We start from the raw sequence: 27,276 nt of genomic DNA on the forward strand, positions 1-27,276 counted from the left end.
GCTCACGAAACATTGAAAAGTACTACATAACTGAATATATGCATGTTTTATGACCATCCCAGTCCTAGGTATACATCCTACAGAAAGGGGTCCATACATTTACCAAGATAGTTACTGGAGTGTCTGTAGCAGCAGTACTCATAATAGCCAGAATCTGAAACTACCAAACTGGTCATCAACAGTGGGGTGGATAAAGAAATTGTAGGGAAACACAGTAGGATACTGTGAATATTTAGTCTCATTGCTATATAGTATTCTATTGTTAAAAGAAGGATAAATCTCACAAACATAACGTTAAGAAGCCATTCACAAAAGAGTACATCGTGTATAACTATTTATATAAAGTTCAAAAACAGGTGAAGAGCATCTATACTACTAGACATCAGCATAGTTGTTACTCTTGGCGGGTGGGAGTGGGGGTGGGTAGTGACAAGATTTTCTGGGAAGTTGATAATGTTCCTAACAATAATTGTCACGTCGAAATTAGCCAATGTACTGTTTTCAGGGACAACACATACATGCATGTGCACACAGGCATTCTTTGTGTTGGCAGAACAGGATATTAATCATGTTATTACATGTAATTTATAGTAACGAGGATGCATGTAACTCTTCCCTGGCAGGCAGTATACTGTTGTAGAGGAGAAAGGATAGGTTCTAGTGTGAAACAAAGTCGAAATAAACCACAATCCAGCTGTTCACCAGTTCTGTAACTGGGCAAACCTCTACGTGCTTTAATTTCCTTGTTTGTGAAATGGGGGTAAAAATATCTACATCATAGGAGTGTTGTAAAAATTTAAATGACAAATGATATGTACTACTACTGTTAATAATAATGTTAATTTCATTCTTCTCACTTTCTCCGTCAGCATACATATATTCTATCTTTGTGATATGATTATAAGTACACTTTTCAATGCTATTGCATCTCTTGGTCACAGAAAAGCAGGCAAGCTTTAAGCCAAATGTGACACCCTGTTACTACAACGCACAATTTGTTAGTGTTATTTCTTCTTACTGGACAACCACTGCCATAGTTTCTGAGGTTGGATGTCAATGGATTCTGTTAATGTTTTCTTTGCTTACTTTGCCTATAGTTAGTCGACTGAATTTAGCATATGGAGCCTGCTTCATTTCTCACTCATGCTTTGCAAACCACAGCCCCCTTCTCAATAGATCTTAATTGCAGCTTCAGTGCTGGGGGGTAAAGGCATCCACAGGCCTGTTTGGAGAGCTGCCCTTTTGTTAGAAGTTAGATACAGTTCAGTTAATGAGTGATTCTCCATCTCTGTAGACAAATCCACCTGCTGGGAGACTGGAGCATCTTTGAACTTCCTGACTGAAGTGAATGCTGGAGAGAAGGGAGGTGAGAAACCCCTGAGGGGATGGAAGAGCAGGGAACTTGCTTGTGCAGAGCTGGGGAGGCAGAGGTGGAAGAGATGAGGCAGGGAATGAAGTTGACTTCTCCGATATTTTCCATTCCTCCCATTGACCGACAGCTTCTGGAATCTTCATAGAAGGCCTATTCCCTAATTTCTCATCCCGTTTTCTTTTCACACACCCTATCCTCCCTTTGTAATTCTCTGATTCTTTCTCAATTTTTCTTAGCTTTATGTTTCTACTTCTCTATCAACCCAGATTTGGTATTATGTATTTATTGAGTTCATAAATAGAGCTCATGCCCCAGAGGCACATCCTGAGAAATGAAATACATTGTATTCAATTTATTTTGAAATTAATATGACAGCAAGTGAACCAAAATTTCATTTCTTTATATACCGGTTAATGAACCTACATTTTGGCAGACATGAAAGCTCCTTTCAGAGCTTCCCCTTCCTCTTCTTTTAAAGGCTTTTTAAAAAGTAGCTGCACAGGCAAGTTTCCGCAGGGGGGTGAGGATGGAAGTTTGATACTCCAACCCTCCTCTTTTCTCTCAAATCTCAAGCTTCCCTTCTTTTGCTGAGCATCTTAAACAAGCAGGCGGATGTTTTCCCTCTTTTATTTTTTAATTGCTTATGTTGATGTGCAAGACAACATTTTCAATGAGATGCAAACGGAGTTGCCCACACAGCAATAATGGGGGCTTTGTGGCTGCTCAGCATGCACTAGGTTTCTCTGAAGCCTTTAGGACCATACACCAGCACTACAAAGGGGTGAGTACATTTCAGCCTCCCTCCCTCCTATACCAAAGAGATGCTCTGACTGTGAGAAAAACAGCAGGTAGAATAGCCACTGACAGAAGCTCCCCCTTGCCCCCACCATGCATATCACTTCTTTTCCACTGACAGTCAATTATTACATTTTAAATAATCAGTTGCTCTCTATGAGAATTTAATGAAATACTGCCATGATATGGTAAACCAGAGCTGACTAAAAGAGCTATTTCACTCAAAGATTTTTGCTATTCAATTAGCTTTCCTTCTTAATACATCATGATAGCACAGGCAGTTAGAAAAAATAACATTCACTAATTTACACCTGAATGACATACAAAAGGTTGCCAAGTGCTTTGGAGGTATAACAGAATTATTTTTTGATGTGGGGAATAATATATTTTCTGGCTCAGGACAGAATTCTGGCTAAAGTCTACAGAATGAACAAACAGAAATTACCTATCTTGATTTACCACTATTCTCAAGGCTAACTATTCATTAAGGAAAGATTTTTGCTAAAGAACTATTAGTCCTTTTGAACACTTTTATTCAATGCGGACAGCACAGATTATTGATACCTATCCTTTCTCAGGTCCTCTCAACATGAATTATAAGCACCCAAACCCAGGAAATCCCTATTAGAAATAACATTATGGCGGAAGAGTGCAGCTGTTGTTGTCTGGGTAACAGGCTTGGGCACTGTAAGTACCAGAGACTTCTATGCGCCTACTTTTTTAAGGCAGGACAAAAAAGGGTTCCCACTTCAGAGGGGTTAGCTCACTCTGGAGGCATTAAAATTGGAAATGAAGGGTATAACCAAGGACACATATGGTCTTAGAATTCCCTAGAAGACTCAGCAAATGGTGCTTCCACAAACTAGGGAACAAACAGTGGTATAAGTGAGAATAGACTTACATGGTTCTCAGCCTCACAGAGGGAGTAAGGAAGGCCATGTCCCGGCAGGCTCAGGAACCTTAGGATATGGCAGAGACCCTGAGAAAAAAAGGAACTCACCCAAATTTACTGGTATTATAGATGAAGTCAGGTGGCAAATTCTTACCTTGGCCTGCTATCCTTAAGAGACTTTTAAAAGTTCAATCTGAAATTCCTTATAAAAATTTCCAGCAAGGCAAATTTAAGGTCTACATGGTAAATTATCATTCTTGTTGCACCTATATAAATAATCAGGCCAAATCTAATGCGACCACCTTATCGTGTGATCAAGGGGTTGGCCTGGTGGCATAGCGGTTAAATCTGTGTGCTCTGCTTCGGTGGCCCAGGGTTTGTGGGTTTGGATCCAGGGTGCAGACATATACAATGCTCATTAAGCAATGCTGTGGCAGTGTCCCACATACACAACAGGAAGATTGGCATGGTTGTTAATATTGGGGAGGAAGAACATTTCCTCTTCCCACTCTAGGTCCTTCTGGCCAGGCTACAAATTAAATTCACGTGAGACAGAATAAAGGAGAAAATGAAACAAAGCTTTATAACATGTATACATGGGAGAGACCCAGGAAAACTGAGCAACTCTCCAAAATGGCAGAGGCTCTCATCTTAAATACAATCTTCAGCTAAAGACAAAGAAGGATGTTGGGGGAGGGGGGTTCGGTGGGGCTTCAAAGGTGAGGAAGGCATGGAAATGGAAAAGCAAATGTTTGGTAAATAGTACTTTGATAAGAGTGGGCCTAGCAAGGATCCTCCCAATCTATGGGATACCCAGAGTTATCTATGGTGATGGCCTGTCCTGGGCACAGGCCTTTATTTTAAATTTCTTTTAGACAGTCAGGGAGACAGTCGAAGTTTCTTTCAGAGTCTTTTGTTCTTAAAAATAGTCAAGGCAAGTGATTTTGGGGTGTCAATTCTGATCCCCCACATTAGCTCAGCGACACTATTCCTCAAGCAAAAAGAGGAAGATTGGCAGATGTTAGCTCAGGGCCAATTTTCCTCACCAAAAAAAAAAAAAAAGACGAATTTTTCTTTGAGATTATTTTTGATCAAAAGAAAGGCAACTGTAGAGAGAAGTATTATGTTTCAATGGAAAACTATTCATCATCTATAGCACACTCTTCTGGGTTATCAGAGTCTAGACCTGTTCATTGTCTTTGAGCTATTTTGCAATTCTTTGTAAACTGAAGGTAACTGTTAGATACGCAAATTCTGTCTTGTCTGGTAGAGGTTTAACTGACTTCCTCTCCAACTGTGGAAAAAACAGTTTTGGTACTTAGATGTAAATTGGACTGGATTCTGTTACTTGTACAAATTAACAATCCTTACCAAATTTTCAATTCTTCCAGTTTTCTTCAATGTCTGACTACAATTCTCCAAACTAACTTTTCAGTTTTTCTCCCTCCTGCTTGAGTTGGCATCATAGAGACCTAAGATCTAACTGCCCAGATCTCTTCTTGTGTTCTAGGCTGCCTTGCAGTTGGCCCTTTTACTCAAGATCTGAAGAAGCCCTGCAAGCTGAAGCCAGACAATTTGGCATAAGCCCCGAAAGACTCAACATCACAGAAGACCATGCATGGGAAAGAAAGTCTGGCAAAATACTTCCATCACACATGCCCCTATATAAGAATGTGGCTAATGCCGCCAAGACCATCAACATCCCAGCTCGAGAGTTTTAAGAAACTCAATAAGTGGTCCTGCATAACTGAAAGATTGTCCTCCAATTAGCTCTTAGAATCCACTGGATTGATTACTCTCAAGGATCCACTCCTAGTGCTTTAATTTAATGCAACTTTTTCCATTAATATTTTCTCTTCTTCATTCAGACATATTTATTTTAAAATATCTGATCTCTAGAACTCTGAAAACAACTAACTTTTGCCACCAACTCTCAACTCAACTGGAGACTGACAATGTTGAACTTTATCTGCGCCCTGTATTCCCAAAACAAAAATGGTTAAGAAACCCCCTCCCGTTTTTTTCCTGGAAATAGCTAATTGCCAATGACCACCCTGCCCTCTCATATTCCCAGATAAGACCCATCTCTGTTCTTCCTGGTGACTCCCATTAGACTTGTGGATGATTCTCTTGTCTACCACCTCTGCCAAACCCCAGGCCTACATCCTTCTCTTTGAGATGTTCCTCATTAATGAGCCTATTGCAATAGCCTGAATAAAATCATCTCCTTAATTGTCTAGTGCATTTTGTCTTCCACAATAGGGGTTGGGTTACACAGGTGCCTGCATTTGTCAAAAAATCATGAAATGATACAATTCAGGTTTGTGTATTTCATTAAACAAATTTTACCTCCAAAGAAAAAAGTTGGAATGTAAATAAACAGGGAACCATAGCTAATGATAGGCAGGCTTAGTTGTTTAGAGGTGAGAAGAATGGATGTCTGCAACTTACTTTGAAATATGTCAAAAAAACGAGATGAGGCCCTCTTTCTCTTCAACGAGGCGGCCGAACGGGTCGGTGTCGGTGGCTTTGCGGCAGACGCAGACATGCAGATCTTTGTGAAGACCCTGACGGGCAAGACCATCACCCTCGAGGTTGAGCCCAGTGACACCATTGAGAATGTTAAAGCTAAAATCCAAGACAAGGAGGGCATCCCACCTGACCAGCAGCGTCTGATTTTTGCCGGCAAACAGCTGGAGGACGGCCGCACTCTCTCAGACTACAATATCCAGAAAGAGTCCACTCTGCACTTGGTGCTCCGCCTGCGGGGCGGCATCATTGAGCCTTCCCTCCGCCAGCTCGCCCAGAAATACAACTGCCACAAGACGATTTGCCGCAAGTGTTATGCTCGCCTGCACCCTCGTGCTGTCAACTGCCGCAAGAAGAAGTGCGGCCACACCAACAACCTGCGCCCCAAGAAGAAGGTCAAATAAGGCCCCTCCTCTGGCTCCTCCTTTGCCCGAAGGGTCACCTCCTGCCTGAGCCCCATGGCCCTGGGGCCTCAATAAAGTTTCCCTTTCATTGACTGGAAAAAAAAAAAAAAAACGAGATGAATTGATCCATCCATAAAAGGATGGATTCTTAAATAGTTTGTAATTAAGCAAATATAGGAAAAAGTTAATTACTGAATCTAGGTTGTGAGTTTATTAGCGTTCACATCATCTTAATGGTAAAATATAGAATTCTTTTACTGTAAGATTGGGAAGAAGTCAAGGATATCATCTTTCACTATTTCTATTCAAATTTGTACCACAGGACTTAGTGCAATAAGGAAAGAAAAGAAATAAAAGGCATAAAAATTGGAATGAAGAAAATAAATCTGTTTCAATTTTCAAATAGGATTGTTCATGTAGAAAATCCTAAAGCAATTACTAGCACTAGTAAGTGAACTTAGCCAGGTCATAGGATAGAAGTTCAATATATGAATATTAATTATACTTTTATATACCAGTGCAAATAACTAGAAAACAAAATTTTTAAAAAAGCATTTACAACAGTATCAACAAAATAAATACCTAGGAATAAATATAATGAAAGAGATTCAAGATCTCTACTTTATAATCTATGAAACATTTCTGAGAGAAATAAAGATCTAAATAAATGAAGCTATACCATGTCCTTGAATGAGAAGACTCAATATTCTTATGATGTCAATTCTCCTCAAATTGATCCATAGATTCAACTAAATTTCAAGTGACTTCAGACTTACGATAATAAAAATAAAATAAATAATTAAAATGTAGAAGTGAGCTATTCCGATTTTAACAATCTTTAGAGACGTATAAAGACAACAGAGCTAGTTTTAACTTAATAAGAATTCATCCAATTTGCTGACATTTCAAAATACCATTAAAACAAGGTATCTTATTTGAAAGAGCATGAGATTAGTGAAGCAACTTAGATTTCAGTGGCATTTGTGGCCACAAACCTTGGCAATGACCTTAGACACATTATCGAAACTTTACTCAGATATTCAGTTCATAGACCCTTATCAACCCAGAAAAACTTTACTAAAAACTGGAAACAACTCAATCACTAAAATATAATTTTAAAATAGGGAAGTGGAAGTAAAAATAAGCTATTGAATTAATGTCTAGTAGGTTAAAATAATTTGACTTGTTGTATATTAATATACAAATTTAATCTGTAATATGATTCACTTGGTTTTTTAAAAATCAGTAAGGATGTTCAGCTCTTTTACTTTAAATTGAGCTCTATTTTTAACGGCTAATTTTTTTTTCAATAATGAGCTGCATTGTTATTTAAGTTCTAAATTGGATTCATTTATGTTTGGATAGATCTCATCTGTAGCATCGACAATAGTGCTAATATGAACACTCCTGAATAGACAGGTACTCCTATTTGAAAGACAGATTATTTTTACATATGTGCTATAATGCACACACCCAGGCACACAATATTTATAATGATAAGATTGAGAAATGGGCCTATACTGCTTAAATAAACTAGCAATGCTTTTTAAAAGTTAAAGCATAGATAATGAAATATAATATAGAAAACTTCTAAAATCAAATATAAAATGGCTGGGATTTAAAAATTTTCTGATTGGAGTCTACAGTTTACAGCCTAATGTTCACAAAAACTGTCAAGTACTTTTGATTAAAATACAAATGCAAATGTAGTTTGCATGAGTAGCCACATAGCATCTAGATTAATGGCAAAATTAAGCAGGGCCTCTCCAATCAATTCTCTAATAGAATGAAGGAAAAAAAGAGTAAAAAATCACGAGTCATAAAAGGAAGGAGCCCTAAGTATTAAAAAAATAAAACTGAAAATTCTGCTACGAAATGGCTTAACGTAACCCCTAACCCCACCATCAATCCACAAAAATAGTGTTAAGAAAAGAAGGTAAGTCAGCAAACCCTACGAATTGTTCACTCACTTTCTACAACATAGGGAGAGGCAGGTCCAGAAGGTGTAGGTCTGAGACATGGAAAAGAATAATCCTGAAGAGTGAAAGCACCCAGCATTCCAAGAGAATGATCATCAGTGCTTGCCACGTTCAAAGACGACATCCACAAGAATTGCGCTGCATCCCTGGCTGGTGAAGTTAAACATTTAATGGGATCTCAGAAGAAAGAGCTGAACCCAGTTCCACCATCCATAGCTGAACCACCTCCCCTCCCCTTCCACCTCCATCCTCTTAATACTCACTCTCAGATCACAGAATAAATAGAAAGCAATATCCAGTTTATCGGGTGTGTACAGAGGAGGGTAGAATGGAAGGGAGAGATGACAAACTAAATAAACAGAAAAATGGCAAAATAAGTGACCCACACCATATCAGAAATAAACGGAAGGTCTAGGTCTGGGGTTCTCAGACTTTGCTGCATTTTAGAATAATTCTTACGCCTAGGCTATTTCCCATACCGATTAGACCAGAATCTCATGCATTAGTATTCTTTAAAGCTCCCCAGCTTTCTTCAATGTGCAGTGAAGTTTGAGCAGCACCTCTCAAACATTAATGTGCATAAGGATCACCTGGGGATCTTGTTAAAATGCAGTTTCTGTTTCAGAAGGTCCTGGGTAGGGTCTTTGAGTCTGCATTTCTAATAAGTCTCCAGGTGATACCAACATCTCTGGTTTGCTACACTGTGGGTAGCAAGAGTCTAAACAGAACTGATGACGTAAAGTTGAGAAAAGTGAAAGGAGAAAAGCATACAAATTATGCAAATATATATTTTTTAAAAAGACAAGAAAACAAAAGAAGATAAGGAACAGAAAATCAAAGACAGCCAAAGAATCCAGTTGAATAAAAAAATACAATCAAAGAAAGAGCAACAAAATCTGGAAAGTTGCTGTGTGCTCCAGCATTTAATAAGAATTTGAAATGAGTAAAACACCAGGTCAAAAAGAAGATAATAAAACAACAGATAAAAAAACGGAAAAAGAGAATGCCAAGATAAGGGGAAAAGATGGAGAACCAAACAACATCAGACATCCAAATGTTAGACAAAATAAAAACAGATAAGAGTTGTGAAATAACCAGAATGAACCACAAAAAAAAATCAAAAGGATTAAAACAAATACTGAGAAAATGGTGAATATAAGGAATATGGATAACTCAATAAGTATAACTGATATCTTCTAATTAAAGAATCCAATAAGCAGATCAGGAAAAAAATTCACAGACATATGGGAAATGTTCTCTTAAATGAGGAAAAGAAATGAATCTGTAACTTGAAAGGATAGAACATACATCAAGATCTAAAACAGCCAAAGTTAAAATATATTCTCAATAAGTGACTTAATTTCAAGAATAAAGAAAAAACATTTAGGGGCCGGCCTATGGCCGAGTGGTTAAGTTTGCACGACACGCTTCTGCAGCCCAGGGCTTTGCCGGTTTGGATCCCTGGCCCGGACACGGCACTGCTCATCAGGCCATGCTGAGGTAGTGTCCCACATAGCACAATCAGAAAGACCACAACTACAATATACAACTATGTACTGGGGGGCTTTAGGGAGAAGAAGAAAAGAATAAAATAAGATTGGCAACAGATGTTAGCTCAGGTTCCAATCCTTAAAAAAAAAAAAGAAATAAAGTTTGCAGGAAAAAAATGAAGTTATAAAAAGAAAAAGACCAGGCTTAAACTTTTCCATTACATCCTTCAACGTCAAAAGACAATGGAAGAAAGTCTACAAAGTTCTAAGGAAAATAAAAGTATATACTAAGAATATTTTAAGTGGCTAAGCTTATTCAAATACAAATGCAACAGAGAGATATTCTTGATCATGAAAAAACCTCAGAAAATACAGATGAATTCTTCTTAAAAACACAAACGAGTTAGTGATGACATGCAGCCAACCAAGGCATAAAGAAAAATGAGGAAATCAGGAATGGAGAAAGCCATGTTAAAATTACTGGAGCTGGTTCTGCTTCTGGCATAACACAGAGAGGAGCTTTGTGGATCTGCTTCCCAGTGGAAATGGTAGATGTTATTTAAAAACAACATTTAAAGTCTCTGGAAATGGTCATAAGTACACACAAAAAATGAGGACACATTTATTCAAGAAAATCTACTAAAACTTGGTCAGGTCAAAAGTGTCTGTGATATTTGAACAACAACTTGCTCCCTGCCTTTCCCTTTCCACCTCAGATGGAAACTCCAATCAAGACTTGGTATAGCCAAGAACACAAGGCTCCTTCTCCCCTCAGCTACCAGGCAGACAGTTATCTTCTGGAGGTTGCAGGAGAACATTAATATTTCTCATCCTGAACCAGCTACCTGTTGCTGAGGCTAATTTTAGGTGAATATAGATGAAAAGTGGAGGTTTCCTTCTTCTACTCAGCCTAAGCTCATGGGATGGAGGCTCTGTCTTGAGCATGGTGCTGCTGAGAATACTGCAGCCCAAACTGCCCTCACCCCAGCTTGTAAGGCAGTGGTTCCACACTAGGAGAAGCAAGCTGGAAAGACTTAAGGCTACTGCCCACCCCACCCAAATAAGGACTTAGCTCCAAAAACAGGGTTGCCACACAGAGAGAAGCACACTATTGTCCCCTCACGCACAGCTCTAGAGCTGTGGTGCAGAGATTTTGCCCAGCAGGAGTAGCAGCTCTAAAACAGATAGATCCTAACTTCTTCTCAAAGGAACAGACCTCATCTGCAACAGAGTGTGGAGAAGTTCAAGCCTAAGGGGGCTCTGAATAAAAAAGTAGTGCTGTAGTGAAAGGTAATTGGAAGGAAATTAGTAGATTCATTGGAGATAAATGCTAAATGGGCTGGATTGTTTGGCAGAGTGAATGGAGGAGAGAGACAACTGAGAGAAACTCTCCTGGAGTCAGAACAAATCTGATACACTGACCTCAGGAATTATTCCCTCATAGGACCCCAAATTTGATGAGACCCATTTGTAGAGGAATTTATGCTCTAGGATATTAATGAAAATATTAGAAGAAATAGTCAGCAATTATTGGAACTTCACAACTCGATATATTCAAGCATTAAAAGAGTGATGGAAAGCCCTGCCAAAGCCACTCTCATCTGAGGGTGACTGTGGTCATACCCAAGGCTGCACCACCTGAGGAGCAATATCAGAGACTTAACACTACATGAGGAATACAGACTTCACTAAAACAATCCAGCCAATCACTAAATAAATAAACAGGCAAGTAACAATAACAAGCCCCAGAGTAGGGGACCAGTACCCAGACTGGTTACTATATATTGTCTAAAATGTCCAGTTTCCAACAAAAAATTAGGAGGCATGCAAAGAAACAGGAAAGTATGATGCATAGATCAAGAAGAAGAAAGAAAGAAAAAGTAGGCACCAGAAACTGCCTGTGAGCATGACCGGAAGTCAGATTTAACAAGTAAGACTTAAAAGTAGCCATAATAAATATGTTCAAACAACAAAACGAAATCATGATTAAAGTAAAGGAAGGTATGATGACAACATCACAGCAAACGGACAGTACCAATAAAGAGTCAGAATTTATAAAAAAGAAAGAAACACAATGGACACTGTGGAGTTGTAAAGTATAATAACGGAAATAAAAATTTCACTAGAGGGGTTTCACAGTAGATTTGAATTAGCAGAAGAAAGAATTAGTACACTTGAAGATAAGTCAATGGTGATTATGTACTCTAAAGAACAGAAAGAGAAAAATAAGAAAAATGAACAGAGCCTCAAAGAAATGTGGGACTCAATTAAGAACATAAATATACGTGTAACAGGAATGCCAGGAGGAGGAGAGAGAGAGAAAAGAATAGACAAAATAGTCAAAGAAATAATGGCTGAAAATTTCCCAAATTTGTTGAAAAACATAATCTACACAGACAGGAAGCTCAATGAATTCCAAGTAGGATAAATTCAAAGAGATTCACAAACAGACCCATCATAGCCAAAATGTTGAAAGACAAAATAAGGGGGAAAATGTTGAAAACAGTAAGAGAAAAAGCACTTGTAACTTGCATGGGAACGCCAATAAGATTACTAGCTGACTTTTCATCAGAACAATGGAGTCTAGAAGGCACTGGCATAACATGTTCTAAGTTCACAGAAAAACACTCTCAACCAAAAATCCTACATGGAAGAAAGCTATCTTGCAAAAAGGAAAGTGAAATAAACACATTCTCAGGTAAACAAAAACTGAGAAAATTTGTTGCTAGCAGATAACACATAAGAAATACTAAGGGAAGTTCTTTGGGATGAAAGCACATGATCCCAGGCAGTAATCTGAATCAAAATGATAAAAAGCAAATAAAGCACACTAAGGTGATTACATAATTATAAAAGACAGTATAAATGCATGTTTTTCTCATTTATTAAATGATTTTAAAAGCAATTGAATGAAATAATACGAATATAACATGTCATTGTACCCATAACATATATAAATGTAATATATTTGTTACTAACAGCACAAAAGAGGTTGATGGGAACAAATCTGTAGTGGGCTAAGGGAATAACCCCAGATGGTAACTTAACCCCACAGGAACAAATGAAGAGAACCCTTATCTCAGTTTTTTTTTTAAATTATATAAAACAATAATTATAGCGATGGCATGTTGGGTTTGTAACATTTAGGTATATAATATGTACACAAATAATATCACTAAAGAGAAAAAAAGGAATAGATTTACATAGGAGCAGCATTTCTGTAGGTCACTGGAATTAAGTTAGTGTAAATCTAAAGCAAACTCTGAAAGGTAAAGATGTGTATGGTAAACACTAGAGCAAGCACTAAAGAAATAACTGAAAAAATATACTGAAAAAAATCACTACAGAAATTAAAATGCTACATTAGGAAATATTCACTTAATTTAAAAGGAAGCAATAAAGGAGAAATAGAGGCACAAAAAAGACATGAGATATACAGAACACAAAAAAAAATGGGAGATGTAAATCCAACTATATCAATAACAACATTAAATGTGAATGGATTAAATAATCTAGTTAAAAGGCAGAGACTGTCAGACTAGATAAAAAAACAAGACCCAATTCAATGCTGCCCAAAGGATGAAAAGTAGAAATGAGAAAGATATATCATGCAAATGGCAACTACAAGAAAGAGGAAGTACTCACAATAATATCAGGGAGAGCAGACTTTAAAATAAAAACACACTAAGAGAGATAAAGAAGGACATTTTATAATGATAAAAGGATCAATAAATCAGAAAGATGTAACAATTATAAACATTTATGTGCCTAATAGCAGAGCACCAAACTTTATGATGCAAAATTGACAGAAATAAAGGGAGAAACAGCTCAAAAATAATAGTTGGATATTCAACACCCAACTCTCAATAATAAATAGAACAATTAGGCAAAAGATCAATAAAGGAATAGAAGTCTCGTATAACACAATAAACCAACTAGACCTAACAGACCTCTACAGGTCTTCTCCCCTGAAGAATAGCAGAATATATACCCTTCTCAAGTACACATGGAACATTCTCCGGGATAGGCCATAAAACAAACCTCAATATGTCTAAAAGGATAGATATAATACAAGTATGTTCTCCAACAACAGTGGAATGAAATTAGAAATCAATAGCAGAAAGAAACTTGGGAAACTACAAATATGTGAAAATTAAACAACACACTCTTAAATTATCACATGGGTCAAAGAAGAAATCAAAATGGAAATTAGAAAATACTTTAAGATAAATGAAACAAAGGCACAACATACCAAAACTTATGGGATGTAGCTAAATCATTGTTTATAGAGAAATTTACAGCTGTGATGCCTACATTAAAGAAGAAGAAAGATCTCAAATCCATAACGTAAACTGCCACTGTAAGTCACCAGAGGAAAAAAGAAAACTAAACCTAAAGCAAACACAAAGAAGGAAATAATAAAGATTAGATCAGAAATCAATCAAATAGAGATTATAAAATCAATGAAACTAAAAGATGGTTCTTGGAAAAGATCAACAAAACTGAAAACTTTTGTCGTGTGTTGAAAAATCTCTCGTTCCCACACCTCCAAGTGAAATCCGTATCAACCTGTGAAACTTGTGAATGATACTTTACATGGTAAAAGGTGTGCTTGCATTAAGGATCCAGAGAGGAAAAGCCTATGCTGAATTATCTGAGTTGTGGCCAAAATGCCATGGCAAGCGTCCTCATAAGTCAGCAGCAGAGGGAGATTTGGCACAGACATACAGAGAGGAGAACAGAGAGAGGAGGAGGCAATGTGAACACAGAGGCAACAAAAAATGCCAAGGATTGCTGCAGCCATGAGAATCTAGGAGAGAGGCATGGGAAGGATTCTTTCCTAGAGACTCCAGAGGGGAGCATGGTCCTACCAACACCTTGATTTTAGGCTTCTGGCCTCCACAACTGTTAAGAAATAAATTTCTGCTGTCTTAGGCCACCCGTTTTGCGGCAATATTACGGCAGCCGGAGGAAACTAATACATCTTTAGCTAGATTGATCAGGAGAAGAAAAAAGAAGCCTCCAGTTACTGAAGTAAGAAATGAAAGAGGTGTTATTATTACTGGCATTACAAATATCAAAAAACATTATAAAGCAATACTATGAATAATGTGTACTAACAAATTAGACAAATGAAATGGATAAATTCCTAGAAAGGCAAAAATTACTAAAAGTTTTCTACACTTTACTTACAGTGGTAAAATGTTGATATCTGTAGAGTAGAATAAGTCACATATGTATAGTGTAACACCCAGGACCACCACCACAAAACTATATGAACATCTGCACTCAAATACACTAAGTAAATAAAGGTGAAGTCCTAAAAGAGTGTTCCAGTAACCCACAGGAAGGCAAAAAAAGAGAAAGGGAGGAAAGAGAATGAGAGGAAACAAGCAGAAGACAAATAATAAAATGGCTCTAAACATATAAATATGTTTGGCACTGACATATCAATGATTAGCTTAAATATAAATGGTCTAAACATACACAATGAAAAGAAAGAGATTGGCATTGTGAATTTAGGTAAATTGACCCAACTATATGTGACTAATAAGCAAATCAAATTCAAAATTTACCACTTTGAGTGAGGTATGGAAAACTTGCTTCAAACTGAAAATAAAAAGATATACAACGATTAATCAAAAAACACACAAGTGGCTATATTAATATCTAATAAAGTATACTTCAGAGCAAAGAAAGTTATTAGAGACAAATATAATGATAAAATAATCAACCAACCAAGAAGATATAATGGTCCTACATGTATATGCACTAAAAGACAGAGCCACAAAATACATGAAGCACAAACTAATAGAGCTGAAAGAAGAAATAGACAAATCCACAGTTGTAGGTGGGGACTTCAACGCTCTCCCCATCACTAGGAAATCAGAAAATCAGCAAGGATGTAGGAGATCTGAACAATGCAGTCAACCAACAGAATCTAAATGACATATATAGAAAAATCCACCCAAACAGCAGAGCACACATCTTTTTTCAAGTGCTCATGTTACATTTACCAAGATAGACCATATTTTGGCCATAAAACATGCTTCACAAATTTAAAGAATTGAAATAATACAGTGTGTTCTCTGACCTTAACAAAATCAAACTAGAAATCAATAACAGAAAGATAACAGGAAAATCTCTAAACAACACGTCTAAACAACCTATGGTTCAAAGAAGATACCTATTTAAGCACATATAACTGAGTAAAAATGAAAATACAACATATCAAAATATGTGAGATGCAGCTTAAGTAGTGCTAAGAGAGAAATTTATAATATCAAATGCTTAAATTAGAAATGAGGAAGGGTCTCAAATCAATAATCTAAATTCTTGCATTAAAAAAACTAACAAAATAAATCCAAAGCATGTAGAAAAGGGAAGTAATAACGATAAGAGCAGAAATTAATGACATTGAAAATAGGAAATTAACAGAAAAAATCACTGAAACCAAAAGCAGGTGTTTTTGAAAAAATTAATCAACCTCTAGCAAGTTTAACAAAAAATTAAGGGAAAGATGACACAGCTTATCAATATCAGAGCTAAGACGGGGGATATTACCACAGATCTTGCAGCCATAAAAGGATAACAGAGGAATAGTGTAAGTAATTTTACACTCATGAATTTGACAACTTAGTAGAAATGGACACTTTCCTCAAAAACCACAAACTACCAAAACTCAGCCAAGATAAAACAGATAATCTGAAAAGTACTGCAAAAATTTAAAAAATAGAATTCATAAATAAAATCTCTAGAAAAAGAAATCTCCACACTCAGATGGTTCCACTGGACACTTTTACAAAAACATTTAGCAGAGAATTAAAACCAATTTTACACAATCTCTTCCAGAAAAAAAAGAAGATGGAATACTTCCCAATTCATTTCATAAGGCCAATATTATGCTGATATAAAACCTAACAAAGATAGCACAGAGAAAGAAAACTACAGACCAATATCTCTCAAGAACTTAGACACAAAAATCCTCAAAAAAATATTGATAAATCAAAACCAACAATGTATAAAAAGAATTATATACCATTATCAAGTGGAATTTATTCCTGATATGCAAGGCTAGTTCAATTAGAAAATCAATTAATGTAATGCACTATATTGACAGGCTAAAGAACAAAAATTAAAGGATCATATCAATTAACACTGAAAAGACGCTTGACAAAATCCAACATCTATTCCCGATAAATGTTGGGAATAGACTATTACCACAACTTAATAAACAACATGTAAAAATAACCTACGGCTAACATTATACTCAATGATGAAAAACAGAATCCTTTCCACTAAGATCAGGAGCAAGGCAAGAATTTCTGTTCTCACAACTATTATTCAACATAAAACTGAAAGTTCTCGTCAGCATAATAAGGCAAAAAATAAGTAAACAAAAATCATACAGATTGGAAAGAAAGAAAGAAAATTGTCTTGATTTGCGGATGACACAATTATGTACATAGAAAACCCAAAGGAATCTACAAAAGAATGTAGAGTTATTAAGTGCTTCCAGCAGTGTCACAGGATACAAGGTCAACACACAAATATTAATCACATTTCTATATACTAACACAGCCCATGTAGAAACAGAAATTTTTTTTAAATCATAATTGCTCCAAAGAAAATGCAATACTTAGGTGTACACTTAACAAAACTCTGTGGGATCGACAGCCTTAAAATTATAAAATGGTGATAAGAGGAAATAGAAAACAACCTAAATAACTGGGGAGAGATACCATATTCATGGAATGGAAGATTCACCATACTAAGCATATCCACTCTCCTCAAGTTGATCTCTAAGTTTAATGCAATTCTTATCAAAATCTCAGTAAGTTTTTTTAGAAAGAGACAAGGATATCTTGAATTTTCTATGGTAAGACACAGGCCCTAAAGTAGCCGAAACAATCTTGACAAAGAGAAAAAGTGGGGAGAATTGCTCTACTCAATATTAAGATTCACTATATAGCTACATTACTCAAGCTCTGTGGTATGAGTGTAGGAAAATACACATAGATCAATGGAACAGAATATAGGACTCAGAAATAGATCTACACAAGAATATTTACCTAATTTTTGAAAAAGGTGAAAAATTCCATCCAAGAAGGATAGCCTTTTCAACAATGGTTGCTGGAGCAACTGGATACCCATAGGCAATAAAAACGAACCTCAATCTAAACCTCACACCTTACATGAAAATTAACTGAAAATGGATGACAGACAAATGTAAAACATAAAACTATAAAACTTTTAGAAATAACTACAGGAGATAATCTAGATTTATAGAGAGGCAAAGAGGTCTTTAGACTTGACACCTAAACATGATCCCTAAAAAGAAAAATTGGTAAAGTTAAAACTTAAATTGATAAATTTTAAAACTTTTGCTCTGTGAAAGCCCATGCGAAGAGGATGACCAGATAAGCTACAGCCTGGGAGAAAATATTCACAAACCACATAAACCAAAAAGGACTAATATCTAGAATACATAAAGAAATCCCCAAACTCAATAATAAATATTTTAAAAGTCCGGTTAGAAAAGACAAAATACATTAACAGAGGTTTCTGGAGAGGATATGCACTGAAAAGGATACACAGATGGAAAATAAACACATACAAAGAGGTTCATCATCCTTAACTATCAGGGAAATGCAAATTTAAACCCAATGAGGCAGAACCACCAGCTTCAGAACGCTATCATATCAATATCATCACTATCAGAACGGCTATAACAAAAAATAGAGAAGAAAAGAGGTAAACATATTTAAGATAAAATTTATGGATATAGTCAAGCGTAAATATACAAGGAGAGATGTCTAAAATGATCGCCAAATGTAAAAGCCAGTTATTTCTGGATGGAGGGAATTTTGTTGTTATGGCTATTTTCTTAGTATTTATTTGTATTACTTGAACTTTAATAATGTAAAGTTTAAAGATCGTAAAGTCATTAATTTGAAAATACAGTATAAAATGAGCAATAATTCTACTCTACTAACCTACTTGGATTCTATCTTGAGGCCCTTATTTACAATTTAAGAGGAAAATTGTAAATGGCAGCACATCCAGAAGACAACAAGCAGGATGACGCGTTTGAAGAACTCTGAACTAAAGTGTTTTGGGGGGAAAGATCATAGTCATCTTTAAACTATTTGAAAGCTGTCACATAGAAGAGGAAGCGGATGTTATGCGTTATGTTCTAGAAACAAGAGCTACGAGTAGAACAGAACTTCAGAACAGGTCTCCTGATAATCAATCTGCCTCACAAAGGACAGAAGGAGTCCAAGACGAAGCAGGATAAACTTTATGTTAGGAATGTTGTAGAAAGAATGCCTGCAGTTCAGAAGAAGACTAGAATTGTAGAGCGCTAAGGTCTATTTAACCAGAAATCTGCTTTTTTAAAAGGAAAGCCCTCTGGCTACTTTTATTTGCCATTTATCTTGCGTATGGGGTTTCTGACACCTTCCGACCTATCCTTTTGTATCCGCTCCCTCTGGGAGGTGCTCTCTCAAAGACAGGTCTCACAGAGCTTTGATGAGATGCTTCAAGATGGAAAACAATACGTAAATGTGAATCAAAGTGCCTAAACCTTCCAGTGAATTAATTATTACACAACATATCTTTCTATATTATGAACTAGAGAAAGGATTCTCTCCAAATCATCCCTCCTTTTTGAAAATGTAACCAGAAAATTTCTAAGGCAAAAACATGCATTTGTTCACGCTAGAGTTCCCACAGCTGTGCCAAATAGCACTCGGCGTGTGACAGAAGAGAGCCACAAGCAGTGACCTTCAACCCTTCTGGTCCTCACATCTCACTCCTGGGCGGTGCTCCCACTTTCTATGGCAGACCTTTAGGGCACAGTGGAAATTGTTTACTCCTATTACTCCTCACAGATAACATTCAATCAAACTGAGGGCTAGTGACAGTTGTTATTTAAAGGAACCGACACTCATTTTATACAAGTTCCAAAGCATTTGGAAAATTATGTGAAGAATTTTTTAAACAAACATAACGGAACCATTCCTCCACAGCAGCATTTACAAGTGTTTTCTTTCAGGGGCTGACCCCGTAGCTGAGTGGTTAAGTTCATGTGCTCTGCTTCGGAGGCCCAGGGTTTCACTGGTTCGAATCCTGGGCGCAGTCCTAGCACCTCTAGTCAGGCCATGCTGAGGTGGCATCCCACATACCACAACTAGAAGGACCCACAACTGAAATATATACAACTATGTACTGGGGGGCTTTGGGGAGAAGAAGGAAAAATAAAATCTTTAAAAGAAAAAGCGTTTTCTTTCAGCAGTTGCTTTCCGTTGTTGTTGTCCTATTTATGGACATACCAGGGAGTCGGGCATTCCATGGTTATCCACAGTAGGTCATGACTTATATACTCTTTCACTGATACATAAATCATCTTGTATGTTCCTTTAGTTATAAAATACAGACAATTCCCACCTTTCAGGTTTACTGTGAGCATTAGAGAACCTGCCAGTAAAAAATCTGACTGAGTGATTAGTTTCATTTTATAGGATTTATCCTTCCAGACATCCAGCTCCTCTAAGGCAGGCTCTGAGAACTACTCTTTTCTAATGGATAAAAATTTGCCTCAAAAGTCTCAGGTACACGAACATAACTTTATTTTATGTTTTAAATTCAAATTAAATATTGTTCCAAATCTTCACTCCCAGTGTCCCCTGCTCATGACTGCCCAGTACTGTTTCATAGTCCCAGGATGTTTAGACAGTACAGAAATGTGGGGAGTGGTCACTGTTTTTAGTTCTTTGAGCTAGTTGTTGAGAAGCTTATTAACCAAATTCAAGTGGTCCCATTAAAGACTAGAACGCCTCTGCTCGCAGCAGCCCCTTCCCCATGCCTCATTTGGCCAAGGGCCTTTACCCACCACGTTTCTCAAGATTAGCAGCTCTTCTCTACCACCTCTTCCGATGCCCTTTCTCTGGTCCTTCCACCTCTTGGGACAAGGGTTCAGATGCCTCATGGCTCCCGGTCTATAGCCTAGCCCCTTATCCCCCCCGAATCTAGACTTTCTAAGTCACAAGTCTTTGAGCTCTTTCCTAGATAACAGAAAGGTCTCGAACCCAGGATGCCACCTTCTCACCTTCTTGAAGTGTGCATGCGTGTGTGAGCGCACTCGCGTGTCAGGGTGGGGAGTTTATTATGAACCCACAGAGAAATGAAACCACTATTTTTTTCAAGTTATCCCATCATTTACTTTTGTATCCCCAGTGCCTAACGCAAGCCCAACACTCTATACCTGGTTTGGAGTAGGCGCTCGTGAATATTTAATACGTGTGCAAATGAACCGTAGGCAATGCAGGTGAACGCTCATTAGGCAGGCCCGATCTAAGATCTTAGAACATGGCTAGCCCACTGTTTACTGAAGTTGCAGAACTTGGCGACTTTTACTAAGCACACGTGTCATAAACTTGCTCAACTCCTTGGCAATGCCCGTGAAAGTCCCAAGTCCTAAAACCAAAGTTAGCCAAACTTCTTCAAACGAGGTGGCAGGACACCCAGCACGTGGAGGCAGCTGTTATTTCATACTCAACTCTGTAAATACACCCGTCTTAGGAAGCCAGACAGATGACTGATAGTCACGTCTGCCATTCTATACTGTAAATCAGTGGAATGGTTTAAAAAAAATGTCAGCTATTGAAAGCTGTGTTTGCCAAATAACTCTTTAAATTCTCCCCAAATCATTAAAATTTTAACCACTTTGAATATCTTTCTAGAATATATTATATATATCCCTGCTGTCTTGAGCAAATCACAGTAAACATAATCTAACCTTTCTGTGATAATTTACTGTAATCATTACAAACATTCATTATTCCAGCCAATATAAACAGTGGTGTCTACTCGGCACTTTGTAGTAAATTATGCCCTTTGCGTGGCAGAAAATGATCCCAACTGCTGGATTTTCTTAAACCCACAAAATCTGTCTTTCATTACTTTTGAACACTTTTTTAATAAGCACTTTTCTCATTCCTTGCTTGATAATCAGCTATGATGCTTTTGGGCAGTAGCTGTTGTTTTTTTTTTTTATAATTTTTAATTGTTTTGTTCTAAATTGCTGAAGTTTAAAATATGGGAAACCAAGCTTCTTTTCTGATTTAGGAATAAATAAGAACTAATAGTGTCTGATATTCATTGGGCTTATATTTTGTCACCTATTTTTGCTAAAAAGGATATTCAATTTGGGCTCCTGGCTACGTGGAGGCCATGGCGTTCAGATAACTACCTTACATGTATTTACATGGTACTTTGTATTTTTCAGAACAAGGTCATAGTTTTTAATCATTTGCTTCTCATATCAATCCCATGAGTATTATTTTACATATTTTATAGACGAGAACTTGAGGTTTAGAAGGCCCACTTCCCCATAGTCAATGTAAGAGATTAAAACTTCATCCTTACCTCTTGACCCCAAAGTCTGACACAGTTCACAGCACACTACACTCTGCAAATGTTCTGATCCATTAAAAACTAGTTGACCCGATAGGGTCTGGTAATCTCACAAATGATGAAATGGCTGATGGAATTTTAAAATTCAGACTATTTCTTCTCATATATTTAGAATCAAATCTCCACTATTAATCCAGCTACACATATGGACACTGACTAGAAGCTTGGGAACTAGAAGAGATTAAGCAAAGTCAAATAAGACTAAGAAGTAAGCAACTATTAGATGGATCAACTATATAGAGATAGAAATAGATATGGAAGTATGTTTGCAGTGATGAGTTTCCTATATTTCTTCCATCACTGATTATGATATCAATGGTTATGATCAATGATAGCAAAGGTTCCCCACTGGTTGTTATTTTCTAAGAGTGTCTCTAAGTTTGGATTATTCACTTAACCCTGCCCACACCTCTGCTAGTGATCCCCGATTATTCATTTTTTATTTGAACAGTCTAAGGTGAATGTTTCCTGCTAGGATCTAGACCGTGACAGCCTTGTTTCCTTACAGCATTAGGAAAGGTTGCTGAAAGTTCATGTAGTCTTGGGAGAGGAGCATACAGCAGAGAGATGGGGAAGGGTCATGAGAAACCATCTGACCCCTGAAAGAAGCTTCAATTTCTTATGACATTTCCATTCCCAAGTGGTATGTCTATGATTTTCCACCTTATTCTGTGATGTCCCTGTATCCTTGCAACCCCCACTCTCATCCTTCCACTACAGCCATATGTACACAAATATTTTTTGTTGATGGATATTTACTCTCTGTGTTTGTAATTTCTTATGCTTAGAATCCTCTTTCACCTTTTCATATTTAATGTTCAGAACACAAACACATCTCCGAAAACAAAAAGATCAAGTTCTCAGAATCAGCATCACAAAGATTATCAATTTGTCTATGCCAAGCTACATTCCATATTCAGCACGTGCAAAATTGGCACGTTCATGAGAGAAAGCATAGTAATAAGACGGCTAGATAACAGCAGAGCCCCTTCCTAATCAGTATAGATACCCAGGTATTTCAGATCCTTCTGAGCTGTGGCCAGATGCTAACATACCTGAGCAACGACATTCTCGCCCCATCCAGATGTCTAGGCCTTACTTCTCAGATAAGATCTCCTTCCTCTCTGTGCTCATAGATCATAGAACACAAGAATGGATTGTGCTGAGGAACTATCTACTCCAGCTCCTTCATTTCACAAATGAGGAAAATAAGGCCCTAAAATGCTGTGGTGGGTAAGCAGGTGCAATACTTAAGGGCTAGGATCACAGAGTCAGGCTTCTTTGCAGTTTGAAACAGGGTTCCATCACTTAACTGTGCAAACTTGGGCAAGTTACTTCACCTGTCTGTGCTTACGTTTTCACATCTGTATAATAAGCATAATAATAGTATCGACCATAGGGTTGTTGTGAAGATTAAATGAGAAAATATCTATAAAGGTCTTTACAACACACACCTATAATCAGTAAACGGGTTACGGATATTAAGAGGAAAATTAAGTCATATATTTTCCTGCACAATTAACCTTTAACAATTCTGCAGAAAAGATATTCTTCTTTACAGATGATGAAACCGAGGCTCACAGAATTCAAGAAACTTGGCCAAAGTCACATCGTTCTTGCTCAGTTGAAAAGACTCAAATCCAAATTTCCCTGGGCCTAAAACCCATACTGCTCACTCACACTCTCCCACATTGTGACCTCTTTATTCTGGACAGTAAACTTGTCAGCTCCTCCCATGGTCCTTCCCAATGTTCAGTCAACACTCCTGAGGTTCATTTTCCCAAGGTTACTGTTGACTCTTCTCTCCCCTCTGTTTCAAATATCCACTTAAACAAGCACAACCACATACTCTCTAACCCTTTATTTGCCTTATTTTTCTTCTTACCACTTATTGCTACCTGACATCATATTATACATTTATTTGCTTATTTTCCTTCTTCTCCATGGACAGTATAAACTCCATGTAAGTAAGGACTTTTGTCAGTTTTGTCCATTGCTGTATCCATGTATCCAGGTAAAATGCAGTCTAGTACATGATAGGTATTCAAAAATATTTTTGATGAAATATGACTGACTGACTGAATGAATGAATAAAATTCTGTCTCTCAACACATACTGTACAATAAAAACACTTAACAAGAACGCTCCACATCTCTATTGCTTTCCTTTCCAGGCCCAAAGTCACAACCATATACCAGGGCATAAAACTCACACACCAGAAATATCCCCTTTATTGGGCTCTGCCATTTAAAGTCATTTTCCATATCAAGTCATTGTACACGGAGTGGTAAAAACACTTCCTGCCATTTTGATTATGCTCCATTTCTACTTAAAAACTTACTGTGTTTGACATTTGCCAGCACACTTCAAATCTAACCTGGCATTCCTGGCTCTTTACTACCTTACCTATTTTGTTTTAGAACTAGCTCTTCTCATTTCCTGGTATGTTTCAAATTCTAATTATTCATAATTATTGCCTGTTTCATACTGAACATAACTATACAGATTTGAATTTGCCTAAAGAAAGCTTCCACTTCTTCCTATCACGTAGCCATTTAAGTTCAAACCAATTCTCTAAAGAGCTGGGTCCCCATAAGATCATTACAAATCATTTGGTTTTTATTTCTGCATAGTACTCTGAAAAATAAAATTAATTGTCCCAGTACTTACCTTCCAGGTTCTTAAAAATTTAATACAAATAATGATGGTGTAAGAAGTTAGTTACATTGGGACACCAAACATACATAAGTAACCAATTCATGAGTTGATGCCATGAGAAGTGAGGAGATTTTGAGAGTGGAGTCAAACCCATCTTTTTACCACCTAGGTGTGCAACAGTGAGTGTCCTAGTTGGGGTTTTACTGTTTGCTGTTTCTTTTTACTTTGAATCCTCTTCTACTTTTTGTATTAAAATTGCATTTCTCCCTAAATGGCTTCCCAAATTCCAACTCCACTCAGGCTTGGAGATTTCCATTTCTCAGGTAGCTCACAAAACAAAGGTACTCAGTATAGCTTTGTGAGTGTGTGTAAGTGCTTATTTGTGTGTGTGTTGCCAGGGTGTTGGAAATTTACACTGGAAAGTTTCAAGCAGGTAATATATACCTACTACATCCTCAAACAACCTATGATCAAGAAGTTGTTACAGGCCATAGCTATTAGATGATAGTTTAACTTTAGTTTTCTAAAAATGTTTATGTGGTAGGTATATACTTACACTATGCATAATATATTTGCATAGATAATACACTAAAAAGTAATAGAACCTCTTGTTAACAATAGTTACCTCAACTTGTCTAAATTTTCCAAATTTTCTATAATGATCAGGGATCGCTTTTGTAATTGGAAATAATATTATTTAAAAAGAAACGTATTTCCAATCCAGCACATAGTTGACTGTAAGGATACTAATAAGCTTTTCTCTGAGGATTTTTTTTCCTCTTCAGATCCCTGAGCAAATTACCATTAGTTTGTAATTTAACTCAATATCTGTTTTTTGCAGATTTAACAAAACTTCAATCCTGACCTCCAAAGTTTGCATATATATGCTCATGCCCTGTGGCTCCATCTTTATCACATACCAACCATAAGTCATGAGCATGAAGCATTACTTGATTGAGCCTTACAGACCAAAGTCTATAAGGCATTATGCAGAACAGGAAGGAACTACTGGGAGGAAAATTCTGATTAAGCAGCTCGGCTTTGAGAACCTTAAAAACTTCATAAGACAACTAAGGAAAGTAAACCCAGGTAAGCAAGCAAGAATGGGTTAATACCTCAACATATCTAAATCCATGTTCTTTATAATAATAACGCCACCTCAAAATTAAGTACTGAATCTGTGCTAGCCTCCAAGTCAAGTCATGGTCACAATATTGTGACAATAGCATTGTGAGGAATGTACTATTTTTACGCCCATCATAAAGGTGGGTTTAGAATTCCACAGTGATTAACAGACTTGCCTAAGGTCACACAGGTAGGACATACCAAAACTAGAATTCACACCACTGTGTCCCTGACTCCAGATCCCAGTTCTCTTCTTTACCCCCAGCTGGTCCCTACCTGGTAATCCTGCCGCTGACAGGAAACTCAGAGCACCAGGGCCAGGAATGCAAGGCAGGAAGCCAATCAGTGTTGTAGAATTTTTTATCCAGTGATGGGGCTCAGGACACACTACGCCAAAATGCGGCATCTTGGCAAATTGAGTATCTTAAGCTGAAGAAGTATGAGAAAATGGCAGAAGCAGGAAGGTCATTCTGACCTCCTCACCTTGCCCTTCTTCCCTAAAAGTGGGAGATAAAGCTCCCATGGGAAAGGCACTCTCCTGTGCCAGGGGGAAGGGAGACATCCTTATCACCAGAGACAGGGAATTTGGGGCTGAGAAATCCATACAGATAAACCTTGTTCAACTAACCCTTGTCTTCCTAGTTACTTCTTCACCACTCACCAACTCTAGCCCAAACCCCTCTGTCTTGTCAATTCTTCACAAATTTATTGTTTCTTTCTCTAAAAGGTATAAAAGCTTCCTGTTCTGGTCACTTCTTCAGGTCTTCATTCTTTCATGACGGCTCGTAGGTACATGTAAAAATTCAATAAAATTTGTATGCTTTTCTCCTGTTAATCTGGCTTGGCAGTTTAACTTTCAGACCCAGCCAGGGACCCTAAGAAGCTCAAGGAAAACTTCTTTTTCCCCTACACCAACTAGCCCCTATACCCACCCAGGCAAATTCTTTTAGATGAAGGAACCTAACAGGAAAATGTGTGATCGAGTAGATCAACCAGATCAAGTAGATCTGGTTTATGAGCCAGACACACATTTGGCAAACAGGGCTGTGGGTCACACACTGATTTTAAAGAGTTCTTTTTTCCACATTTTCTTCTTCCCTCCGTCCCTCTCTCCCTCCTTCCTACCCGCTATCCCCAGCCTGCTGGTTCTACAACCCAACTCTGGGTCATGTCTGTAGTACTTCCTGTCACTGGCCTTAGAATATATTTGGACCAGAAAGCACTAAAATCTGCTAAGAGAGAGAGAGAGAGCAAGAACCCTGCTGTGGTTCTGAGGAATCAAAATAAAGCTTCCAGGATTTAAACAAAAAAATGTATGGATGCTTTTTACCCTGTAGGTGGTGACCACTTACGTATAGTGTGGTTGTGTGGACAGCTGTCTCTTTCCTTCTCTTGCTTTCAGTCATTTCCTTTGTGAAATCCAGGGGATGGTCTCCGACTTCCAAGGCCCCTTGTATGTTTGACATTCTATGGGTGTTATAGCGCCTACTAGAGCTAAACAGCAATGAATTATTGAACAGTAAGAGGGAAAGTATACTCCAACTGAACCATTTAA

At 37.4% G+C, this 27,276-nt stretch overlaps 2 protein-coding genes across 4 annotated transcripts in view; one reads left to right on the forward strand and one right to left on the reverse strand.

Moving 5' to 3' along the window:
• The window catches only part of SEMA6D (semaphorin 6D), a 568,923-nt gene that overhangs the window by 485,304 nt on the left and 56,343 nt on the right, over positions 1-27,276 (reverse strand). The window lies entirely within an intron of this gene.
• LOC106838780 (ubiquitin-ribosomal protein eL40 fusion protein) lies at positions 5,546-6,091 on the forward strand. Its single transcript, XM_044764952.2, has one exon. It carries the CDS (start codon positions 5,606-5,608, stop codon positions 5,990-5,992), a length of 387 nt encoding a protein of 128 aa, XP_044620887.2. The 5' UTR covers positions 5,546-5,605; the 3' UTR covers positions 5,993-6,091.

This window comes from Equus asinus, chromosome 2 (assembly GCF_041296235.1).
Source record: "Equus asinus isolate D_3611 breed Donkey chromosome 2, EquAss-T2T_v2, whole genome shotgun sequence".
In the NCBI taxonomy this organism is placed as follows: Eukaryota; Metazoa; Chordata; class Mammalia; order Perissodactyla; family Equidae; genus Equus; species Equus asinus.

Coding starts and splice junctions, on each gene's coding strand:
- LOC106838780 (XM_044764952.2), top strand. CDS start 5,606: ATGCAGATCTTTGTGAAGACCCTGACGGGCAAGACCATCACCCTCGAG.